General features: G+C 36.0%; 1 protein-coding gene across 1 annotated transcript; it reads left to right on the plus strand.

The window, feature by feature from the left end:
• Positions 1 to 20,726: 20,726 nt before the first annotated feature.
• Positions 20,727 to 22,028, plus strand: LOC110920256 (F-box/kelch-repeat protein At3g23880). Its single transcript, XM_022164478.1, has 2 exons — positions 20,727 to 21,567; positions 21,769 to 22,028. The coding sequence occupies exons 1-2, from the start codon at positions 20,727 to 20,729 to the stop codon at positions 22,026 to 22,028; spliced, it is 1,101 nt and encodes a 366-aa protein (XP_022020170.1).
• Positions 22,029 to 22,416: the final 388 nt, after the last annotated feature.

A 22,416-nucleotide genomic window follows, 5' to 3' on the forward strand; every position in this document is an offset into this window, starting at 1 on the left:
ACATAATTGCAAGTAATTTCTCAGTTAAGACAAGTGCTACTCCTGCACCCTAAGTCTCGTAGTGTCCTTTCTAGACTCATGTAAACAGTTTCAGGCAGTGGATGTCGTGGGACGTTTTATGCAATGAAAACTCTTTGAAAAATTGTTTTCGTGATAGGATCCTAGAGATTGTAGACTAGACTCGAGAAGAAATCCTAGTTCACTACAATCGCAGCTCTGATACCAATCTGTCACACCCCTTTCTGCGACGGAAGCACGAGGTGTGATCATGAAAGGTTCTCATTGCATACGAAAGGTAAACATACTACATGCTCATGAAAATAACTTCAAATACCATAATTTGAAATCATAAGTTAGCGTTTACATCGCGAGTTAACATAAAACATTGTCTTAAAAGGTTTACACTTTATTTAAAGACAAACATAAGAGACATCCACGAGCATAAGTAAGACCACGCGCACATCCATCCTAGTTACCTGAAATACATGTGAGTTTTGGAAAAACGTCAACATAATGTTGGTGTGAATTCATGCCGTTTTGTATTTTCACGTTTGTATACTTTATATGAAAACATAGTTTGTGAATAAATCGAGTTTTCATAAATCCAGTTTCATGTGTACACCACGTACTCATGTATGATTCAAATTCTTCTTGAGTACCCCACGTACTCAAGTATAATCCCCATTTTCTTGAGTACCCCACGTACTTCAAGTATAATTCCAGCTTTTCTTGAGTACCCCACGTACTCAAATATTCATCAGGTTTTAGTATGGTATGAAATTTTATGTAAATAAAGTATTCCTGTAAGTATCAGGATTGTTAATGGGTTGCAAAGCCATTAACATGTGACACGACATAGGAAGTCACCAAACCTTAGGCATTTAATTGGTATATTCTGAGACACAAAAGCACTACTCGATACTCCACCTCACCGAGAGTGTGGCTGCCCGGCACCCGTTAGATCTAACCTTTTGTTCTGCGGTCTAGGTATATTGTTGATTAATGGTGCTTCTGTACCCTATTTGTGACACGATTTCTCGCATCATTTTTCATAGCGCATCCTACATGGTTCTCGTTTCTCACCAAGCGCGCTTCCCGCATTCTTATATCACATACACTTGGTACTCGTTTCTCACCAAGTGTGTTTCTTGTATTCTTATATCGCTACACACTTGGTACTCGTTCTCACCAAGTGTGCTTTTTATTATCATACCATTTGTTAAACATAAAAATATTTGTAACATGTATTTCACCCCCGAAGTTATAAAACTGAGAACAGTTAAGAGAAAAGGGGGAGCATGAACTCACAACTTTGCGTTCCTGTGCGTCGTAAACTTCACCGGATTCGCTTAATTAACGTCGTAACCTATACGCGTTTTCTTAACGTTAGTCACTAGACTTGCGTCGCACAAGTACAGTCACTCTCTTTTGTGTATATATTCTTGTGTTAAAAATATTTTATATTTTTAACTAAGTATCTTACTTATATTATTTTCTCTAAAATTAATATAAGTATCTTGTGTTTTGCACTTTGCACCCGAATTATGTATCTTGTATGTTGTATGTGCATTTTTATGTTTATACTCCTCATGAGTATTTAGTGTATTTTTTAGTCTTAATACGCTAGCACATATAACACATACTATATACACTTAGCACAAAAGTTGGTGATAAATAATATATATTTTTCTTTCAAAAATACATACTTATGTCCATTTTTATTCTTGAAGAAACCCTCATTTCTTATCACCAAAAATTAGGGAAACCTTGGTAATACTCTTAAATACATTTTTAGGGAATAAGTTTCTCAAAAAATTATATTTTTCTAAGTGTCAAAATTTATAAAAAATTTTGACAGAGTTTCCCCTAAAAATGGAGGTTTCCCATGTTTTCAAAACATGTGTTTATTTTCTTTTAAATCGTCAACAATCATCAACAACAATTATCAACAATAATCATCAACAACAATCACTAATTTTCCCCATTTCATGAACTTGAATGTTTACAAAAATGTGTAGTAATTTACTAGCACATTTAGTAAGTCTTGTTATCTTTACAAATAAGTTTAATTTCTTAAAAACTTTATTTTTAAAGGATATGAAGTTCCACAACTTCTAGTTGGTTTTTACGAAAATTATTTCTTTGTTAAAACTTTTGTTACACAAGTGTCCACACACTTGTTTGTTCACAAAAATCACTTTTGTTTGTGTAAGATCCGGTTTAGAACATGTGATTTCTTTTGACGCTTGGTCTTTTGAAGATACCACTTCTAGATACATAGATCGGCTAGTTTTAAACACTATTTCACGAGTAAAACGCTTTTACACAAGTTCATCATTCGTGTGTGGTAGAGTTTCACCCTTTAACCCTTGTTTCATTCAAAACAACCTTATGTCATGATTCATGATCATGACCAAACCGGGTTAAATGATGATCCGAGCTACCACAACATAGATCGGGTCTAAATAATCACACCATTCAATTACTACATCATTTACACAACATATGAGCTTTTAACCATCTTTACTTAAAGTGCGTTTCGGGTGCTTTTTAGTGCTTATTTTTGTTTTCATATAGTATATATATTAAACCCTTGTATGTACTCTTGGGTTTTAATGTATTTTTGTTATTGGACCTACACCTAGGCTCCAATTTTGTTGTCTGACTGCTTTCTACAGTTCCGTTGACACAGTGTGTCTTACCGGTGAGTTTACTAATATTTCTGACGCAACGCTCTCGTTTTTGCATAAAGCAATATTTTGTAGTATACAACGTGCATGAATTCGCTTGCTTAGCATCTAATCAGTCAATGCTAACATTTAAGCACATAATTGCAGTCATTAAATAATAATCAAAGTGTACGGAAGTTACCGGTTTTGTGCCAGTTGTCACAGGGGGGGGGTATGGCTTAGGTGCTAACTAGTTTGTTACAATCTAGTTCAATTTCAAATGTAAGTTTTGTTTCTAGTTAGTTGATATTTTTATGAGATGTTATAGTGCTCAAGGAACATATCTAGCTAAGTAAAAGTGAAACAATGTGTTTAACAATATTTCTGTGTTCCGGGTAAAGTCCGGTTGTTCGGTTGGGTGTTGTTCCGTAAAAGTGCTTAATTAATCCGTAAAGTGTCTTTTATATATATTTTTGTAACACTTTTAATTCTCAACACTTAGGAAAGCACACAGGACTATTTCACTACTAGTATGTTAACAAGCACATGTAAGTATAACACAGTAATCAGAAAGCAGTTAAGTAATTCCACACAGTCATCAAGCACTTTAATTATCATTAATGGATCGTACGGAATACATGTAATTTTGAGGGTTGTCACATTGTCATCCATGTAATGTGATCTTTTTAGCAAGTTTGGATGGCATGATATGTGTTTTCTTATGTAATACTTATGATTTGGTTGTTTGGAATCCACTAACTCGTTTGTTCAAGATGCTGAGAAATTCTAATTATCGGGGATTTTACTATATGGATGATGATAGTCTTGGATTTTGTGTTGACTCTGCTGGTGATTACAAAATTGTGCACATTAAACGCACTCATTTCAGGTTGAATGTTAACATTTATTCGTTTAGTGAAGGTTCATGGTCAACTCCAAGGTTCTTAATTGATAGTCCATATGATATTGTTGTTTATAGTTGGTCTGTTGGGACGTTTTGTAGGAAAAGTTTGTATTTTGTACTGACCAAATTCTGGTGTATGGGTAACACAGCGGTTCTTCATTTGGATGGTGAGTCGAAGGTAATAGAAAATGTAGGTTACCCAGATACATTGAGTGTGGAATCTATAGGTCAGTTGGTGACTATACGAGATAAACTTCATATGTTGGTTAGTATTGGAATGTGTAGTGTAGATGTTCAATTGTGGCGTCTACAAAATAATACTTGGTCGAAAGTGGTGTCTTTTGTACCCCGTGTGTTTATGCCGTTGATGATAGGATCATCTGTACACTACATTGATGGTAATAACAAATTAATTATAGTACACGAATGGGGTGATGTTGCTCAGATAAAAGTAAGGGCAAAGAAGATGCATGGTTATTTTCCTATCATCTTTACACAAGGCATTGTAGGTGCAAGCTATATTGAAACTGTAGTTTCACCACATGTTTAGTTATGGTTTTGTATTTAGTTGTTTGTTGTTATCATTGTGTTATATACATAGTATTATGTTTGTGGTTGTTTTTGTGGTTGGTATTTTTTTGTATATGGAGAATCAATATTCGAAATTAATGTGTTATTTTAATTGTTCTATTATGTTTATAATATGTTTGGTGTGTAATATTTTATGTCAGTAAATATAATCAACGTTTGTTTTTCATCGGTAGTTCTTTTAACACTTTGAAAACATCTAACTTTCATTTATGTTATCTAAGTTCATCTAATGGTGTTATTAATTTCTACTTTTATCAATTTACGAATAACTAATTCATTTTAAATTGTGCCAATTAGATGTAAGATTTTAGTTTACTATGTTTAACAATTCGATGTATGACAATACAAGAATAGTTGTAGTTTCTAATCGCAATCGCATAAAAAAGTCATTATTATCTTAAATATGGAGACACTTTTTTTATGGAGTCACTTATTGATGTTCTAAATAGTTGGATAAGAAGTCATTATGATATTAAAATATGCAATGCATTGGGATGATGAAAACGTTACCAATAAGACTTCTAATGTTGTATACAGGAAATCACAACTAAATTTATAACTAAATATGAACTTCGACTACCATTTACAAATTATAATTCTAAACAAAATATGTCATCCATGCCCTAATATAGTAATAATTGTCATCAAGGTTAGGCTACCAACCAACCAACCAAAAAACACAATAAACTGTTCCAACATGTCCCACCAAAAACCATCAAACGATGACGACAAAAAGGCATTAGTTTATATACGCAGACATCTGCATCATTAGCAGATAACGTTAACTGCTAAGCTTGGCTGACTGCATCCACATGCGTCAACATGAGGAGGTTTCCTGATTTTACATAAGTTAAATGCATATTGTCACCCGCACTAATATCATTTTCCTTTATGAAACTTGGCCACCCTTCAATCGCATACCTAAATCCATTTCCATCCTTTTGTCGCTTAACTATCTTCACAACTGTTTTCCCATCCATGTTTCTGACATTCATCTGATGCACCTTCTTTGTTAGCCTTGCCCTGTTTACAACTTCTACAGGTAATCGTTGCATTGATGTTAGAGTTAACAAGTATATTAGCCGTGTTGGATATAATTGTCAGCAACAACAAATATCAATTGTTAATTTTCGAATAAACATAATTTGGTATCTATTATCTATTATAGTTATTCTATGAAGGTTATAAGTGAAGTTATACTTTATTGTTTAGAAAAAAAAAACAACTGTTTTAAGGTTTTTTGTTGCAAACCAAGTTCAATTGTTATGTGTTTAACTGGTAATTCTGTACGTATAAATAGCCTTATGAATGGTGTTGTAAATTGTTCTCATTAAATAACAGAAATGACATACCATTCGATAATTTTCTTTCCTGTTGAATTGATACGCACCACTTTCTTGATCATAATTTTGATGTTCAACACGTTTTTTGTCTTCATTGCTTACCTTCAACGCCATCCGACTTCTTTTCCCATTTTTGTTAACCTTATCATTTCAAACATGCATTTCCTTTCAATATATATATATATATATATATATATATATATATAGAAAAAGTATATCATACATTACGGCTTAACGTACTTCACGTACAACAACGTGCGTAATTTGTTATATAACATGCGTGATTAATGTTTTTAATATGCGTGATTATTGTGTTTCAACATGCGTGATTTTGGATTTTCGAGTTATAACGTGCGTGATTTTAAAATGAACATGCGTAATTAACTGTCGTACGTGATGTACGTTAAGCCGTAATGTACGTTAACCTTCCCCTATATATATATATATATATATATATATATATGATAATATATAAGAAATATTTATTGGAATATTTTCTTAACTTATGCTTAACTTACCAAACGATCTCGTGTTTGTCGTCCAGTTGCTGACACGGTAGAATGATCATAAGTTGTACAGCATATCAGTTGTTTAGGTTCTTCAGATGTAGAATCGGATGCAATCTGTTTACCTTTCTTTTTAACCTGTTATTACAGCCCGTAACATTAAAGCAAATTAAACTACAATCGTCAACTAAGTATGTATAATAATATGAAAAAGTAACTTATCCGTTATTATGTTTCAAAGACTTACATCTTCTTTTGTCTGGTTGTTATTTCCTTCACTTACAAAACTCTTTCTTTCAGACTTCAACTTTTCTTTTTCAACACTTTTCTTATTCACTTCATGTTTCTCATCATTCATTTGCATCCAAGATTTTTAAAATTCATTAACATCTGAGGATCAATATATTGTATTGTAAAAATATGTAAACTCATTACCCCAGTAATCAATTGGTCGATTGAGTCTTCTTGATCAGTGAAGATCTGTTATACGATAACATCCGTAAATAAGTCGTATTGACTAGCAAACCATTTTAACTTACTTTAAATTACTTACAGAGTTGAAGTGTTCATAGTATGTGTGTTTAGGTATTTCAACAACTGAGTTGTCTTTAGTTGTCTCCTTCTTTCTAAAAACAACCTCAACTCCGCTACGATAAAGTGTCAAGTCAAAGGATTCGTTGTATGTTTTCATCAACATCAGTATATCACCGCCTTCTATGTCAATATATTCAAACATCTCCGGACACCCTTTAGCAAAAACGTAGCACGCATTTGCTTTTTCGGTCTCAACTTTCCAACACTGACCTGCTGCGTATATGTTATAAGAATCTTTTACTGGCCAGTAACAGTAAAATTTGTTCACATAAGCTTCTGGAATGACCTGAAAAGTTGTGTAATATTTTATAAACAGATATTCATTTATTCCATTTGCCGAAAAGTATAACAAAAAACGAATTCCTACTAACATATAACTATACTTACTATGATCTTTAAATCTCCATAACGGTTGATTGTCAAGAACAATTCATCACAAACGTTTTCTATGAAACAATGTATTTGTAGATATTTTTCTTTGATTATCCTCAAAACCAATAAGGTGTTCTATGTCAATTTAAGACCTTTTACAATACTTATCCATCCGTCAGTGACAACACTTTCACCTCTTACACTTCTCAGCCATGCTGTACAACTTATTCCGCTTTCATGATTTATCGTTACCTTTGTCCGGTTCCAGTAATCTCCTCCCACAAGCTTTACAAACTCAATTGATAATGCCTGTAGTTACATTTACTAATTTCAGTTTACGTAATGAAGTTTACACTTACTTATTGAAGGCATTACAGCATACCAGTTTTAATGATTTAGGGTCTTGTAATAGAGACAGGCAGGACGTAATCATTTTTGTATACCTGTGATATATAACATTTAATATTAACTGTTAGTATTAATACACAATGTGTTAAAATGTAATCTTATGTCATGAGAATATTGTTCCTAATTCATAATGTGCAATAGATCTCTTTTGTATACCGTTTCAATATATCAGTAAAGGGGAGGTCTATATAGAAAACCCTAAAAATTTAAGAAAACTCTGAAAACTCTCATTTTTACCCAACCTCCCGACGTTTTTTTTTTTTTTTTTGAAAAAAATAACACATGTAATATACATGTTTTTAAGAGTTTTGGGCCAAAAAAAACAAAAAAGCGCCGAAGGGATGTTTTTAAAAAAAATAAACAAGTTTCAGCAATGTCCGGGTAACTAACATGTGTTAGGCAACAAAGGCTGAAACTTGCTGAAATTTGTTTTTTTTAAAGATTCCTTCGGCGCTTTTTTGTTTTTTTTGGCCCAAAACTCTTAAAAACATGTATATTACATGTGTTATTTTTTTCAAAAAAAAAAAGTCGGGAGCTTTGAGTTTCCAGGGTTTTCTCAAAATGGAGGGTTTTCTACCTAGCTTTATCCTATCAGTATATATATATATATATATACCTATATATATACATATATATATATATATATTCGTAAAATATCTCTTTTCGCGTAATCGCACATGGGTTAGGTTATTTTGGAGCAACTTATATCTTATTGACTTATAAAATTTAATAAGTTGTGTTTATATGTTTGGGTTAGCTTATTTAAGTTATTTTTGTGTGTTGAGAAGTTGTTTTTGATAAGTTAGTATTTGTAACTCCTCACTTATGACTTATATAAGTTAATAAGTACTTTTAGAGAAGGAACCCCATAAATAAAAAAATTTATAACAGAATCATATGTTTTCATCCGTGTGTGTTTGGGATTCCTTCTCAAAAATGTCTTATTAACTTATATAAGTGACAAGTGAGAAGTTAGAAATTTTGACTTCTCAAAATGGCTTGTCAACACACAAAACCCTTTAAAATAAGCTAACCCAAACACTCAAAAAACAACTTATTAACTTTTATAAGTCAATAAGTCATAAGTTGCTCCAAAATAAGCTAACCCAAACACCCTCATTGTTTGATTGCAACTTTTTCATATATTATTATCATTATATTGTAAACATTAGTTCGACAATGTCCATAACATGCAATACATAAGATATATATCAACTATACATAACATATGAGAGGTTGAAGATGATTGAAACCTAAAATCAGATTTGACGTCTACAAACAAGTTATTCGCTGCAGTAACCATCATATATCGCTGCTTAAGTATCTAACAGAGGTTTAGAAATCTAATAGAAATTAAACCGTTAAGATTTACAATTGGAAGTTACCTTTTTGTCGATCAAATCTTCGGCGGCGATGATCTTCAAGGAGATATGAAACGCCGGTGATGATGAAGTTGTTTTGATTGTGATAGATATGATGTTGATTGCGTATCTTTTTATTATCTTTTATATTTTATTGTTTGTTTAATTAAATAAAGAAATACTTGAATATTGGTGGTATGGATAGTGTTAATATTAGCCATGGTATTGCAACTGATTCTATATATTGTGTTATTGCGTCTGATTATTGTGTTTTGCAACTAGGTGGGTTTTCTATACATTGTGTTATGTGATCTTGTGATTGTGTTTACTTTGTATCCAATGGATATTAATTTTATTAAATTAAATATAAAGAAAGATTAAAGAGTGAAATATGTATAAAATATTATATGCTACAATTAACACTTCCAAAGATTTCAACGACTCTCGCCTTCTTCCACGCGATTTCATTCTTTCTTTTGTTTTGTAGATCGGCTAGGATGTCGCAGATTTTCTGATCCTCTTTCAACAGTTGTGTGATAAACTCTTCTGCGTTGTTCTTGAAATCTGATTGGGGAGTGTGGAGGACTTCATCAAGCTATCCGATGTTACTCCAGGTTCGCTTGTAATTGTTATCACTGATGATGCCGACTTTTCTGTTTAGTTCTTCATGTGCTCCCTTTTCTTCGAGCGACCATAGAAAGAATTGTAATTGATTTAGTTTATGTTGATCTAACTTTGATAGATCTCGTCTATCTTTATTTAATGGTGTTAGCAATTGCTATGTCAATCAATTTAAAAATAGTTACTTAAAAATTTTAAATTGTGTGAATTAGATGTAAGATTTTAAGTTAGTACGTATGACAATTCGATGTATAAGAATATAAGAACAGTTGTAGTTACTAATCGCAATCGAATAAAAAGTCATTATTATCTTAAATATAGACATGGTTATTGATGTTCTTAATAGTTGGATAATAAGTCATTGTGTTTGTTACAATGGTTTGTGTTTTGCCAACGTAATTGTATATTATAGTATATATTGTGTTTTTTTGGCTTTTGTGTAATATCCTTGGGAGATCCTGATAACATCAATTGCTTTTTTTGTATATTTATTCTACATGTTTATGATTTATTGTATATTATAGTATAGATTGTGTTTTTTTGGCTTTTTTGTAATATACTTGTGAGATCTTGATAACATTATCTGCTTTTTTTTGTATATGTATCCTACATGTTTATCATTTATTACAAGTCATTATTATCTTAAATGTAGACACTGTTATTGATGTTCTTAAATAATATTCTCATGACATAAATAGAGTTTGGTTGTGTTGATAGTTTTTTTAATACTTTTGTAAACATGTAACATTGATAGATCTCATTTATCTTCATTTAATGGTGTTAGCAATTCCTACGTTAATCAATTACAAATAACTCATTAAATATTTTAAATTGTGCGAATTAGATGTAAGATTTTAAATTAGTATGTATGACAATTCAAGAAGAGTTGTAGTTATTAATCGAAATCAAATTAAATGTCAACGTTATTTTAAATATAGACATAGTTATTGATGTTCTTAGTAGTTAGATAAGTAGTCATCGTGATATTAAAATATACAGTGAGTTTGGATGATGTTAATCATATATACCCGGACACCAGTGAGTTTGGATGATGTTAATCATATATACCCGGACAGCGGACGGGTAAACTACTAGTTAAAGAATCAGGGTAGGACGTTGCTTTTTCGTAGTATAAGGAAATTTTGATTTTTCAAATAAAGTTTTGTTCAGAGGATTTTTTATTACCTTATATCATTAAAAATAAAATAAAATCAAGTTTTATGGGGCGCTCGTGGGCCGCGAAGACTCACTCTTCGGGCTACGCGGGGCGTGACAGCTCAACCACCAGGCCGCACCCGGTGCTGCCACGTGGCACATCGCATGTGAAGGCTAGTGGTCTGACTCGACCAAGCTAGGCCCTACTACCCCTATGCCACGGGCCGCGAAGGATTATCCTTCGGCTTACGCGGGCCGCGAGGAAGTCGTGATCAGGCCCTATAAATAGATGGCATCGGCCGTCAGTTGAAATCGTTCAAATTCATGCTTTCTCTCTTAATTTCTTTATATTAGGCATTATACTCGGGCATTATACCCCCCAAAATAACGAAGTCTGCCTCGTTGTAAGTATTATAACCCCGGTTACGTATTAGATACACTGCCCGATTGATCCAGGGTTCCGTAACGGCTGTCGAGGTTCTGCCCGACGTAGTCGTTGGAATACGTCTCGGGGAGGGTATTACTAATGTAAATATTGGGTTATTATACTAACGCGTGTGCATTTTTGTAATTAATAGATAATCACCAGGAAATCCTTAAGGAAAACTCTAAGACAACAATGTGAGTAATCCTCCTTTTTGCAAACCATTTTACAAAACCTTTATTTATTTAAATTATAATTAGCAGCGATTGAGTCTTTGTAGTCTACAATTACTACCGGTATGTTGGGGTTTTGTATACAAAATGTGGAACACGTTAACATTGGACAAAGAGTTAGCCAATGTGTAGTATGACCCACCAGTCAGGATTAACAGTACTGAATGAGTAATTGTGTAGATATAAACATTGTAATCGCTCTCAATACTGTGAGAATTGATAAAACTCTTCTTGATTAAACTGGAATTCACTCACCAGTATTTCCCACTGACAAAATGTTTTTAAACGCGTTTCATGTAACAAAATGTGAAAGCCAAATAGAAGCCAGCTGGACAGCACTGAAGGCTTGGAAAAATGGCTATAAAAGTTACCTAAATAAAGAAGATGTTTTATTTCAATAAAATAGGGTCTAGCCCTATAAATCAGTTTGTAATGAAAACTTGGGTTTTATCCCATTTTATTTATGTAAAATATGGTTTTTACTCGGATAAAATATTTCCTAACTACGGTCCTGATGAAATTTCCGTTGTCAAAATGATAAACACTGATACCACCAAAACTGGTCTCGTGGCAGTCCGTTCCCGGGTTACTAGGGGGCGGGGGTTACGACAGAAGGTGGTATCAGAGCTAAGCCACAGAAGTGTTCTGCTGACACCAAAATATTATATGTTAGGAAATAATTACGGAACTACGTGCATATCTGTATATTATTGTTATGTGTTATTTGACTATCTGTTAATTTACAGTATGAGTGACCAAGGACTTTCCGACGCCTACCATCAGTTGTCCGGCTCACCTAGAAGCGAAGGCACCTCTTCACAGCCTGACCTCTAAGGGTATTCAGCTGACAATGAAGATGGGATATTCATGTTTAAGGCTCAGTCTGAAGAGCCATTCCATCCTAAAAAGAGAGGATGGTTCAGTAGAGGAGCGCATGATCGTAGGAAAAAAATGAAAAAGTTACAACAGCAGCGAGCCTTAGCAGCCGCCAAAAGAGAAACAGATGCCCATACCCAGGATATGCTCAATAGGAGTCTAGCAAACTTTCATATTTTAGCAACTACAGCTGCCGACCCTAACTTGGAGCAACTTATAGCACCCCAACCATTACCACTGTTCCCCACACAACCAATGGAAATCGAGAACCACCCAGAAAACCAATTCCCAATGCCTGATTTCAACCCAGATGAGATACAATTGGAACCGCTAAATCACCCCAACCATTACCAAGCCTTACACAAAACTCTATTGGAACCACTAAATCACCCCAATTTTTTTCAAAAATTTTCATATTTTACTTGTCTAGTTTAATTTGGGAATTTCAAGTTCTAAAAAAAGTTATATTTTTACAAATTTACAACCGATAGCGTCGTGATAAAAAGAACCAGCATAAGAAAATTATGAAACAGCATGACAAGTTTAGTTAAAATTTGATTATATATCCTTGATCACATAAAAACTCATTCTCACAAAAGTGAGTTTTGAGCCTTTATTGAGCATACAAATACATATCTTTAAACTAAATGCTCATTTTTCGTTTCTTATGTGAATAGCCGCTTGGTTCTTACGACTCTAGAACTTGCCATGACGATACATTCCCGGTCCTTACCAACTTAAACCTGAGTAAGTAAATGATAGAGGCATCAGGACTAACCCCTTTTTATTTCTACACCATTATTTTTCCTTTTTTTTAATCACCTACCCAAAATCCCTCTAGTTAACCCCTTTGAGCCTAAACCTTTTCATTTCTTAACCCAAAACAAAAACCCTTTTACCCACCAAAACCCTTTTTCATTTTAAACCCTTTATTTTAGTAACAAAGCTCGGTTTTGCTTATAACTTCCTGAAAACAAATTTTTGATGATGAAGCTAAAAGAAATAAACAAACAAGTTATCAAAAAGAACTTTGTTTGAAAGAAATGCTTCTTCAAAATAAAGCATGAAAAATAAGAAGTCTCACGAAAACCGACGCTTTTTACGCCTTTCGCCCTTTTACTAACCACTAACCCAACCACCCACCTTTAGCCCAAGCCTAACCCTTCACCCCAAAAGTCCTCTTGATATTTACAAAGGTGTATAGTTAAAAAGGAGGAGGATTGATTACTTGGCAAGCTTATGGTAGGAATAAGTTCCATGACGCTCTCGAGTGATTCACTAAAAATACATCTTCGGCCGAGTGTTGAGTGATCCCCCGTGAGGTATGTGAACTTGTATATAAATGGAATTTGAAAAAGGCATGTTATGCCCTAATAAATAATTTATCTTATGTAATGTTTTTAATAAATAATGACGAATATGATTGTAAATAAATAAAAATAAAACTTAATAAAGAATCTTGGAAATCCTGACACTCTATGACAAGCCCAAAAACCTTCTCTTCTACCCATTCCATTTGGGAGTGTAAAGCCACATTATAAAGAGTTTTGCTTAAGGACAAGCAAAGATTCAAGTGTGGGGGTATTTGATGTGCACAAAATGCAACATATAAATTACATCAATTATGGCATAAAACTAAACATTTTTTAGTACTAATGTTGGAAAAAGCGTGTTTTTGTCTTCCTTTTGTATTTTCAGGATTAAATGAGCTCATATGAACAAAAGAAGCAAAAAGGCAGCTAAATCTCACATGAATACAAGAAAAGGAACAAACGTGGCATGCCCGGCCACCCGACAACATCTTCCCAAGCAAAACAAGAGAACAGAAGGCTGAACACGCCCTGTGCTCAATGAGCACGGGGGCATGCCCAAGTGTCAGCAGAAAAGACAAAGTTGTAGAAGCTTCTATCGCCCACCACGGGGTCGTGCTCAGCGGACACGGGGCCGTGGCCAATTCTAAGATTCGCAGAATCTAGGGAAATCTTGATAGTACAGATACGCTTCTGCACACGGGGTCGTGCTAAGCGAACACGGGGGAGTGGTCAACTAATGCAGACAAACTGCAATTAACGAAAAAAGAGAAGGAGAATGGACACGGGGCCGTGCCCGAGCTACTGTTCAGGCTATAAATAGGGGTGCTTGGCTCATTTGCAAACCATCCATTGGCACACCACCTCTCTCACACTTCACCCACCACCCACCACCATCACAACACCATCATCCATCATCCATCATCCATCATAGAGTGTGTGAGTCGTCTCGGGATCCAAGATTGATCGTAAGAGTACTTGACAATCAAAGGCCATGTTTGCCTAAGTCTCTTACATCACTTGGTGAAGACAAGTGTTTAGTGTAATACTTTTTATTTTTAACCTTTTCGCACTTTTTATTTGGTTATGTAATAATGACTTTAATAACTAGTTTCTTATGTTGAAGGTGATTCTTCCTTATCGTCTGTCCGTGGTGTCTTGGCATTATTTTACCGTCTATATAAAATAAAAGATTTTCACCTTTCATATCTCCACGGTCTATATGGAGATATGTTGGCTACCTGGTCGGGGGTTAAGGGAACGGTTTGGTAAGAGTCTTGCCATTGTTCAGTGTATAGATCCTGGAAAGGACCTGGGTCAAATTTAGTAGGACCTCCTTCAATACACTCCTGTATTGGATGGCGGGGGTCCAAACTCTTTGATCCACTCATAAGTAAGCTACTATTAAAGCTTTAACCCGGCTACTTAGGACTGTATCCCTGCTGACTCAGACTACTTAGCCGAGGGTAACGTCACCTTCAAAAGAGGGGTCTACCACATTATGCATTAATAACTTAATTAATTATCTTTCAATAATCCGACCCTTTAGGATTGTATCCTTGCTGACTCAAACTACTGGGTTGAGGGTACCGTCACCTTCAAAAGAGGGGCCTACTACAATAACTAAGATAATCTCTTAACAAGTGCAAAAGTGCGGAAATAATCAAAGGTTACACTACACACGAGTCGGATCCAAGTGATTCATCTTGTCTATCTGTTTTTACTTTTATTTTATTTTTCAGCATTTTAGTTAGTTTTATTTTTCTAGTTTAAAAACCTTTTTCTAACTTTTTGATTTGATTAGATGTTGAGGATAAACCGGTACTAAAAGCTCTTGTATCCTTGGACGACCTCGGTATCTTACCAACACTATACTACGTCCACGATGGGTACACTTGCCCATATGTGTGTTTAGTGTTAGTAAATATCCTGTTTTATAAATTTAAAACTTGGCTAAAAAGTGTAAAAGGGCTTAAAATATACACAAAAATATATCACACCTAACGAACATCAGTAACCCCTCCTGTATTCCACCCCGAAATCGTAAAACTTGTGTCTGGACCTCTTCACGCCACTACATCGTCAAATATCTGTGACTGGTATATGATGTTAAGGTCATTAAGCGAACCAGGTAAACCAAAAAAAGCATGCCAGATCCATAGATCCTGTGACGCAACAGCCTCTAAAATTATAGTGGGATGACCATGATCTCCCCGAGTATACTGACCTTGCCAAACAGTAGGGCAGTTCTGCCACGGCCAGTGCATGCAGTCAATGCTCCCGAGCATTCCTGGAAAACCATGTCTTTGTTCGTGTGCTTGATATAATTTTTGAACGTCGTTTGCGTTTGGTTTACGCAGGTATCTCTTGCTATATAATTTGATGACTCAATCACAAAACCTGTGCAAACATTCACGTGCTGTTCTTTCGGACATCCTTAAATACTCGTCTAACACATCAGGTGCGTACCCATATTCCAGTTGACGAATGGCCGACGTACATTTTTGTAAAGTAGTGAATCCCCTTTGCCCCCTAGCGTCGTATCGCAGTGTGAAAAACGGATCAGACTGGGCCAAGTCAACTGCGATACGTAAAAAAAGTCGACGACTCATTCGGAACCGACGTCGAAACATCTCGTCCGTGTACACAGGATCGTCGGCAAAATAATTGGCCACTAGTTTATCATGGGCGGCTATATATTTAAAACGAAAAATAAATTAAATTCATTATTAAATTCATCATTAAATATAAATAAACATACTCTAAAAAAATTAAATTACCTTCTTTGTCTCGGTTTAATTTGGCTCTCCTAGTTTGCCGTTGGGACGACGTTTCAGAGTTTTCATCCTCTTACATGAATATCTGAGCCGCGTACATAATAACGTTTTAGAAAAATGCTTCATTCTCACCCGAAGATGACAAATACCACGTTGACGAAGAAGACGAAGAAAATGAAGACATGATTATTTTTTTTATAAAAAGTATGAAAGTTGAGAGAGAGATGGGGTTGTAGTGGGTAAAAAATGGGATAAAAGGGTTGAATTTATATAAAAATTTGAAGGATTTGGAGTGGTGTTTGAATTATAGCCGTTTTTTTTAATTAAAGGAAATTATTTTTTTTATTTTCTAACGGTCATAAGCATGGAAAAGGGGGCATTTTTTGTCTTCTTGTGGATCATCCCCAATGTCTCAAAAGAGACGGACTCGACGAAGACGGGGCGGTGTGTGGATGGGCGCCGGACCAAAAAGGAAGGGGGACGACCCCCATACCGTGTAGTCTAATTTAGTTGCATTACTGTTTGGGAAGAAACAGCGGAGAAACGTTTGGACGTGACCTTTCGGTTTTGTATAAAAAACGATGCCAGTGGGATTCGAACAGATGTCACACAACGATTCCAAGAGACGCCTCTTTATGTTAGGATTGTTATGTTTTAGTAAGTTAGGTTTGGTAATGTTTAGTTAACTTAGGTTTGTTATGTAATATTGTAATCGTTCGTTATAAATATTAATGAGCTTGCAACGGGTAGAACTGGCTCCAACGGTAACAAAAAATACCGGGTATACTAGAGAAACCAGGTACTAGTAGAACCGGGTACAACATAGGAACCGGGTACGAGTATAAACCAGGTAGGGTTCAGATGTCACACCCCAACCGATGGCGGAATCATCGGGACGCGGCACTGAGCGAAACAGATTGTTCAGAAGTTTCCACAACAACTATCATTACAAATTCAGTTAAGTGATACGTCCCATACCGTATCCCAAATAAATAAACAAGTTATCATGGAATACAACTAAAGAAATAATACCGTTTCGACAACTCAGATTCAATTTATTACAGACCAAATGTTTAAATACTGCCCAGAGTCATTTAGACTCATCCGGACAAGATCTATAGACAACTAATGCCATAGATGCTTGATCGAACAACTCCAACGGCTCCATGGCTAGTGTTTATTCGCTTCTAGAGACCCCTAAGTAGGCTACGACCTACAACTGCTAGATGGGCTCTAAAGCTTTATTATTGCCTCGCTTTCCTAGCAAGCTAACACCTTAAACACCTGTCACATACGTTAAAATAAAGTCAATACATATCATGTAGAGGTGAGCACACAAGTTTGATAATAGCATATAGAGTTCGAATAATTTACGCATAACCAGGCACGTACACAGAGGAAAACGATGCATGTTAATTATCGACATGGGACCATCGGTACCAACGACTGCGGGTTGACTGTCCGAGACAGTTCGCGATACATGATTACCACCGTAATCCATGCAAGTAATTGTCCTTAGCAACCCCCGTGTGAACGAGTGCTGAGTCCAAACTATAGTACTATGTTGCTAAGGCAGGTAGATAGCACTCCACGTGTAAACATAATAAACAGCAATCATTTAGTCAAGTAGCACATGCAGTTTGGTTAGCGTTCAAATAGTTTGTGTCTGAATGTGATTTGCTAGATAACGTATGTAACACCCAAAAGTGCTAAAAGCAAAAAGGGATCGAGTATACTCACAGTGATTTGGTTATGGATTGAAGGGAGCGCTGAGAGTAGGTTAGCCTGAATAGTTCGATAGCATAACAATGAGTAACGCGGAAATGCAAACAATGGAAGATGGATTGATTGGGCCGGTCGATCGGACAACTAGTTCGATCGGACGGGCCGTTCGTTCGGCTTGAAAGTCCGTTTGAACAGTCCCATTCGATCGGCCGGTAGGCTCGATTGGTTGGTCCTTTCGAGTGGATTGTTTCTTCCTTTAGGAAAGGATGTGTTTGTGTATGATGGTTTGAACTTTTGAGGTTTTTGCAGCATTATCAGGACACATTGAAATATCCTTACCTTTCAGGTCGGTCGATCGAACGGTCCGTTCGATCGGTTAGCCCAAACAATCGGTTAGTCACCCAATTCAGTCCCTTTGGTAATGTGTCACTCGATCGAGTGGCATGCTCGATCGGGTGGCACTTCAATGCTTTGAAAATGGTTAAGTGTTGAAGTGTAGTATCTCATGATTCGAACAGTAATGTTTACAAATCGATTGGCGTAGTCGATCGAACATCACTTCGTCAATACTATGCTTCATGAATTTGTGGGTCCATGTGTTAGCCGATCGGCTGGCCCGGTCGATCGGCTGGGTAGTCCGTTCGGTTGGGCTGTCCGTTCGAACAGCCTAACCGTTCGGCCAGCATTTCTGGCCTGGTTAGCCTATCGCCTAACACTTGGCTGTTTTATTTACTTGATGTGATTTTGAGGTAGTTTGATAACGAGTTGAACCATAGAACATAAGTCCTTACTTGTTTCACTGGCTCGGACAGGAATCACCCAAGTCCGGCCAGTGAACTGTTCGGAACGTCAGTTTAACGTTTAACCCGGAATCGGTGAACCTCGTGGTTAGAATCCGAACCTTGAACCATGTGATTGTTAGAATGATTAGTGAGCTGGTTCAAGCTCCGTTTCTACCGGTTTTAGAGTGTTGAGTGTAAAAGAGTTGAAAGATAGTGGGAAAATCCGTCTTTCAATCTTTTCCCCCGTGAAATGTTAAGATCTTTGATAGATTTTAGTTTGTTTATGTGGAAATCGGCTAGATCTAAGCTAATCATGGTGGAATGATGCCAAAACATGATGTTCTTGAAGAACACCATGATGACATCACCCAAGAACACCTAGATCTTGGTGATTTCACGGTCAAAATCCAAGTTTTGAAAGATATAAAGGTGTAGAATCATTAAATGAACAAGATCGTACAAGAATTAGAGTAAAAACTTACCGAATCGGAGAGAAATCTGAGAAATAGTGAAGAATAGGAGCTGGTCGGTCAGAGCTTTCCAAAAGTGGTAAAGATGACAATGACAACCCTATTTATAGGCTTCCAAAAGAGGAAAGGCGCAACCGATCGGCCAGGATTCCTGGTCGAATGGGCTGCTCGATCGGCTAGCCTGTTCGATCAGTGATCCTGTTCGATCAGGAAGTTCCTTTTTGAGAGTTTTGCGACGATTTTTGATATTTCGATGAACGATGATTGGAGTATGATAGAGTTCCTAATCAAATTACTTTTAATCCTAACCACTATATCTAACATATAAGCATCCTTTCTTCCCATTTCGGTTCGATTTCGATTGAGTTCGAGTTTCGATTTGATTTGATTGATTCACCACACACAATAACGTAAAGTAGACACGCACAAGTAACACATAAGGCACACACACACACACACACGTATAAAAGTAACGAAATTTACGTAATTCGAGGTTCGAGTTCGATGATTGATTCGATTAGCTTGATTATTGATTGATTAACTTTATCGCATTGTTACTTCCTACCATTCAAAGTCGATTATCGGTTCGCATTCGATTAATGTTCGATTTGTTTTAATTATACAACACTTACTCCACATAATACAAAAATTAAAATAGATTAATTCCAATAACAGTCAGCATTTGACTTTGACTTTGACATTTGGAAAACACGGGGTGTTACATCGGAACCGGGTACTACCCGTTTGTTTTAGAAAAAATGAAACCGGGTAGGAACCACCGGGTTTTTTGAACCTGGACCCGGTTATCCTATGTGCCGGGTACGAACTGGAACCGGTTCCGGGTTGGTTCTACGGTTCCGGGTATTATGCCCATCTCTACACCATACGGTCTTCAATGTAGGTCAGCCCAGCAAAGCCTCCCAAGCCACGTGTCAACCCATACCCAAACCCCCGCTGTACCATATCCCACGGCCTTACCATAATGGAATGAGTAAATTACAAAAATCTTCCTTTATGTATGTCACTTATTACAATCTGTGTCCTTTGTCTTCAATAATTACAGAAAACGTACTGGATGTTTGCAAACCCTTGCAAGTTATGTCCTTTAGCCCTAACTCAGTTACTTTTTGTGTTTAAATCTGACCAAATGAACCCCAAACAAGGGTATTTTTTATGTTAAATCTGATCAAATGGACCTCACATAAGAGTAAAATGACCAAAATACCCTCGTGTGGGGTCCATTTGGTCAGATTTAACCACAAAAAAATTAACTGAGTTAGGGCTAAAGAACATAACTTGCAAGGGTTTGCAAACATCGAGTATGTTTTCTGTAATTATTGAGGATAAATGACACAATTTGCAATAAGTGACTTACATAAAAAGGACGATTTTTGTAATTTCCTCTAATGGAATTGAATACAAAACTAAGTCCTAAAATGAAAATTTTGAAAGAATGGTTATGGGATGTTATTATCACTCCACTCCACTCGTCCACCTCTTCTCCCAAATCTTGAAAAATACTAGAAATTAATATCGAATTATTACATCCCTCCACCAGTCTCTTTCCCCAAATCTTGAAAAACCCTAGAAATTGATATCATCAAAATGTCAGACAATATACCAATTGAACTTCAGGAGGAAATAATGAAAAGGCTTCCTGTGAAATCGCTGATTCAATTCCGATCCGTTTCCAAATCATGGAAGTCTCTCATTGACAGCTCTCATTTCATTGCTGATTACAATGGAGGACAGCCGCAACTGCAACTGCAAGAGCAACATCTATTTGTAAGGTATCAAAATAAGGTTGGTATAAATGATGAGCGAAAATATGATTCAATTGTTGATGATGATAGTTTCCCCCACCGTAGAGTCTCCTTTACTCTTCCTCGATGTGTTAAGATGCTTATTGATTCTGAAAATGTCGGCAGCTCTCACGGCCTGATGTGTTTGTACAGCCGTTATTTCGAGGTCTTTGGTGTTCGTAGGGACGTGGCTGTTGTTTGGAATGTATTAATTGGTAAAGCAGTTGCTGTTGCTGTGCCTAATGTGGGAGATGCTAGTAGTCATATGTATGCAACTGCTCTAGGCTTTGGGGTTTGTCCTGAGACTTTTGACCCTAAGATTGTCAAGATCAATTATGTTAATCCCTACAGGTGGGATGGTGATATCGAGAGTATAACTTCCATCCCTCATCAGGTTGAGGTTTTTACGCTTAGCACAGGGACTTGGAGAAGTCCATATGGCGGCAGCAGCAATCTTCCTCGTAAATCAATTCAGTTTTCGGACTTTTATAGCATAGTTATAGATGGAGTTTTGTATTCGGTTGCTACTGATAGGATTAAGACAGATGCTGGAACTGAGTCTTCTAATCTGATTGTTTCGTTTGATTTGACAAGTGAAGAGTTTAAAGAAATATACCTCCCACCTCGTTTAGAAGACTACCAAGGTGAGTATAGCTTGTCCGTGTCTAAGCTATGTGAGTCGCTAGTTGTGCTTGAACGCAATGAGGTTGGAGATGCTACCATTGTATGGAGGATGGATGATGATCATGATGATGATGATGATGATGATGATGATGATGGTGTTCCAGTAAGAAGCTTTACAAAGCTATTCACTATTAACACACCACATGCATCAATAATAGCAGTACATGCGTTTAGGAAGAGTGGTGAATCTATAGTTGTAATTTTAGACGATGATTGTGAATCATTTGATGATGATATATCACTTGTTCTTTATGAACCCTTCACAAAACGCATCACTAATCTTGGGATAAAGGGAACAGAGCATGTTCCAACTTTTATGCGTTACTACATGGAAACATTACTTCTGCTAGATCAGCCAAATGATATGATTTATGACAAAGGTGAGAAGAGAAGGCTTGAATCATACATGCAAAGGACTTGATTTCATGATGATATTGATTTCTAACGTACCTCACTTGGCATTTGGTATGCGTTTCAACTTTTAATTACCCCGTATTTCATGTAACGAGTATCAGCTTTTCTAGGTTGTTATATTTCAGTTTTCAGTTTTCAGTTCAACATGTCTATTGCATGTACCTAGTCACCTCTAAAAGTAAATCTCCATGAACTTGGTGGTATGTGATGGAACAAAAAACATATGTTTGTTAGTTGATATTGACCGTTACGAGTTTTTGTTTCAAATATGTTGGAAGCTTGAATGTCTTTCTTGACGATCTTGTTATATTCCTACTTCGATTAATGTTATAATAATAGCTACTAAAGTTGCTATCATATGTTCTGTTGCAAAATGGTTATTTGGGTTAGTTCAA

Source organism: Helianthus annuus, chromosome 16, assembly GCF_002127325.2.
Source record: "Helianthus annuus cultivar XRQ/B chromosome 16, HanXRQr2.0-SUNRISE, whole genome shotgun sequence".
Classification (NCBI taxonomy): domain Eukaryota; kingdom Viridiplantae; phylum Streptophyta; class Magnoliopsida; order Asterales; family Asteraceae; genus Helianthus; species Helianthus annuus.

What these genes read in the sequence shown, in the direction of transcription:
- LOC110920256 (XM_022164478.1), top strand. Translation starts at nt 20,727, where the DNA reads ATGTCAGACAATATACCAATTGAACTTCAGGAGGAAATAATGAAAAGG. An exon ending in TCGTTTAGAAGACTACCAAG is followed by an intron (nt 21,568 to 21,768) that starts GTGAGTATAGCT and finishes CAATAATAGCAG; the next exon opens with TACATGCGTTTAGGAAGAGT.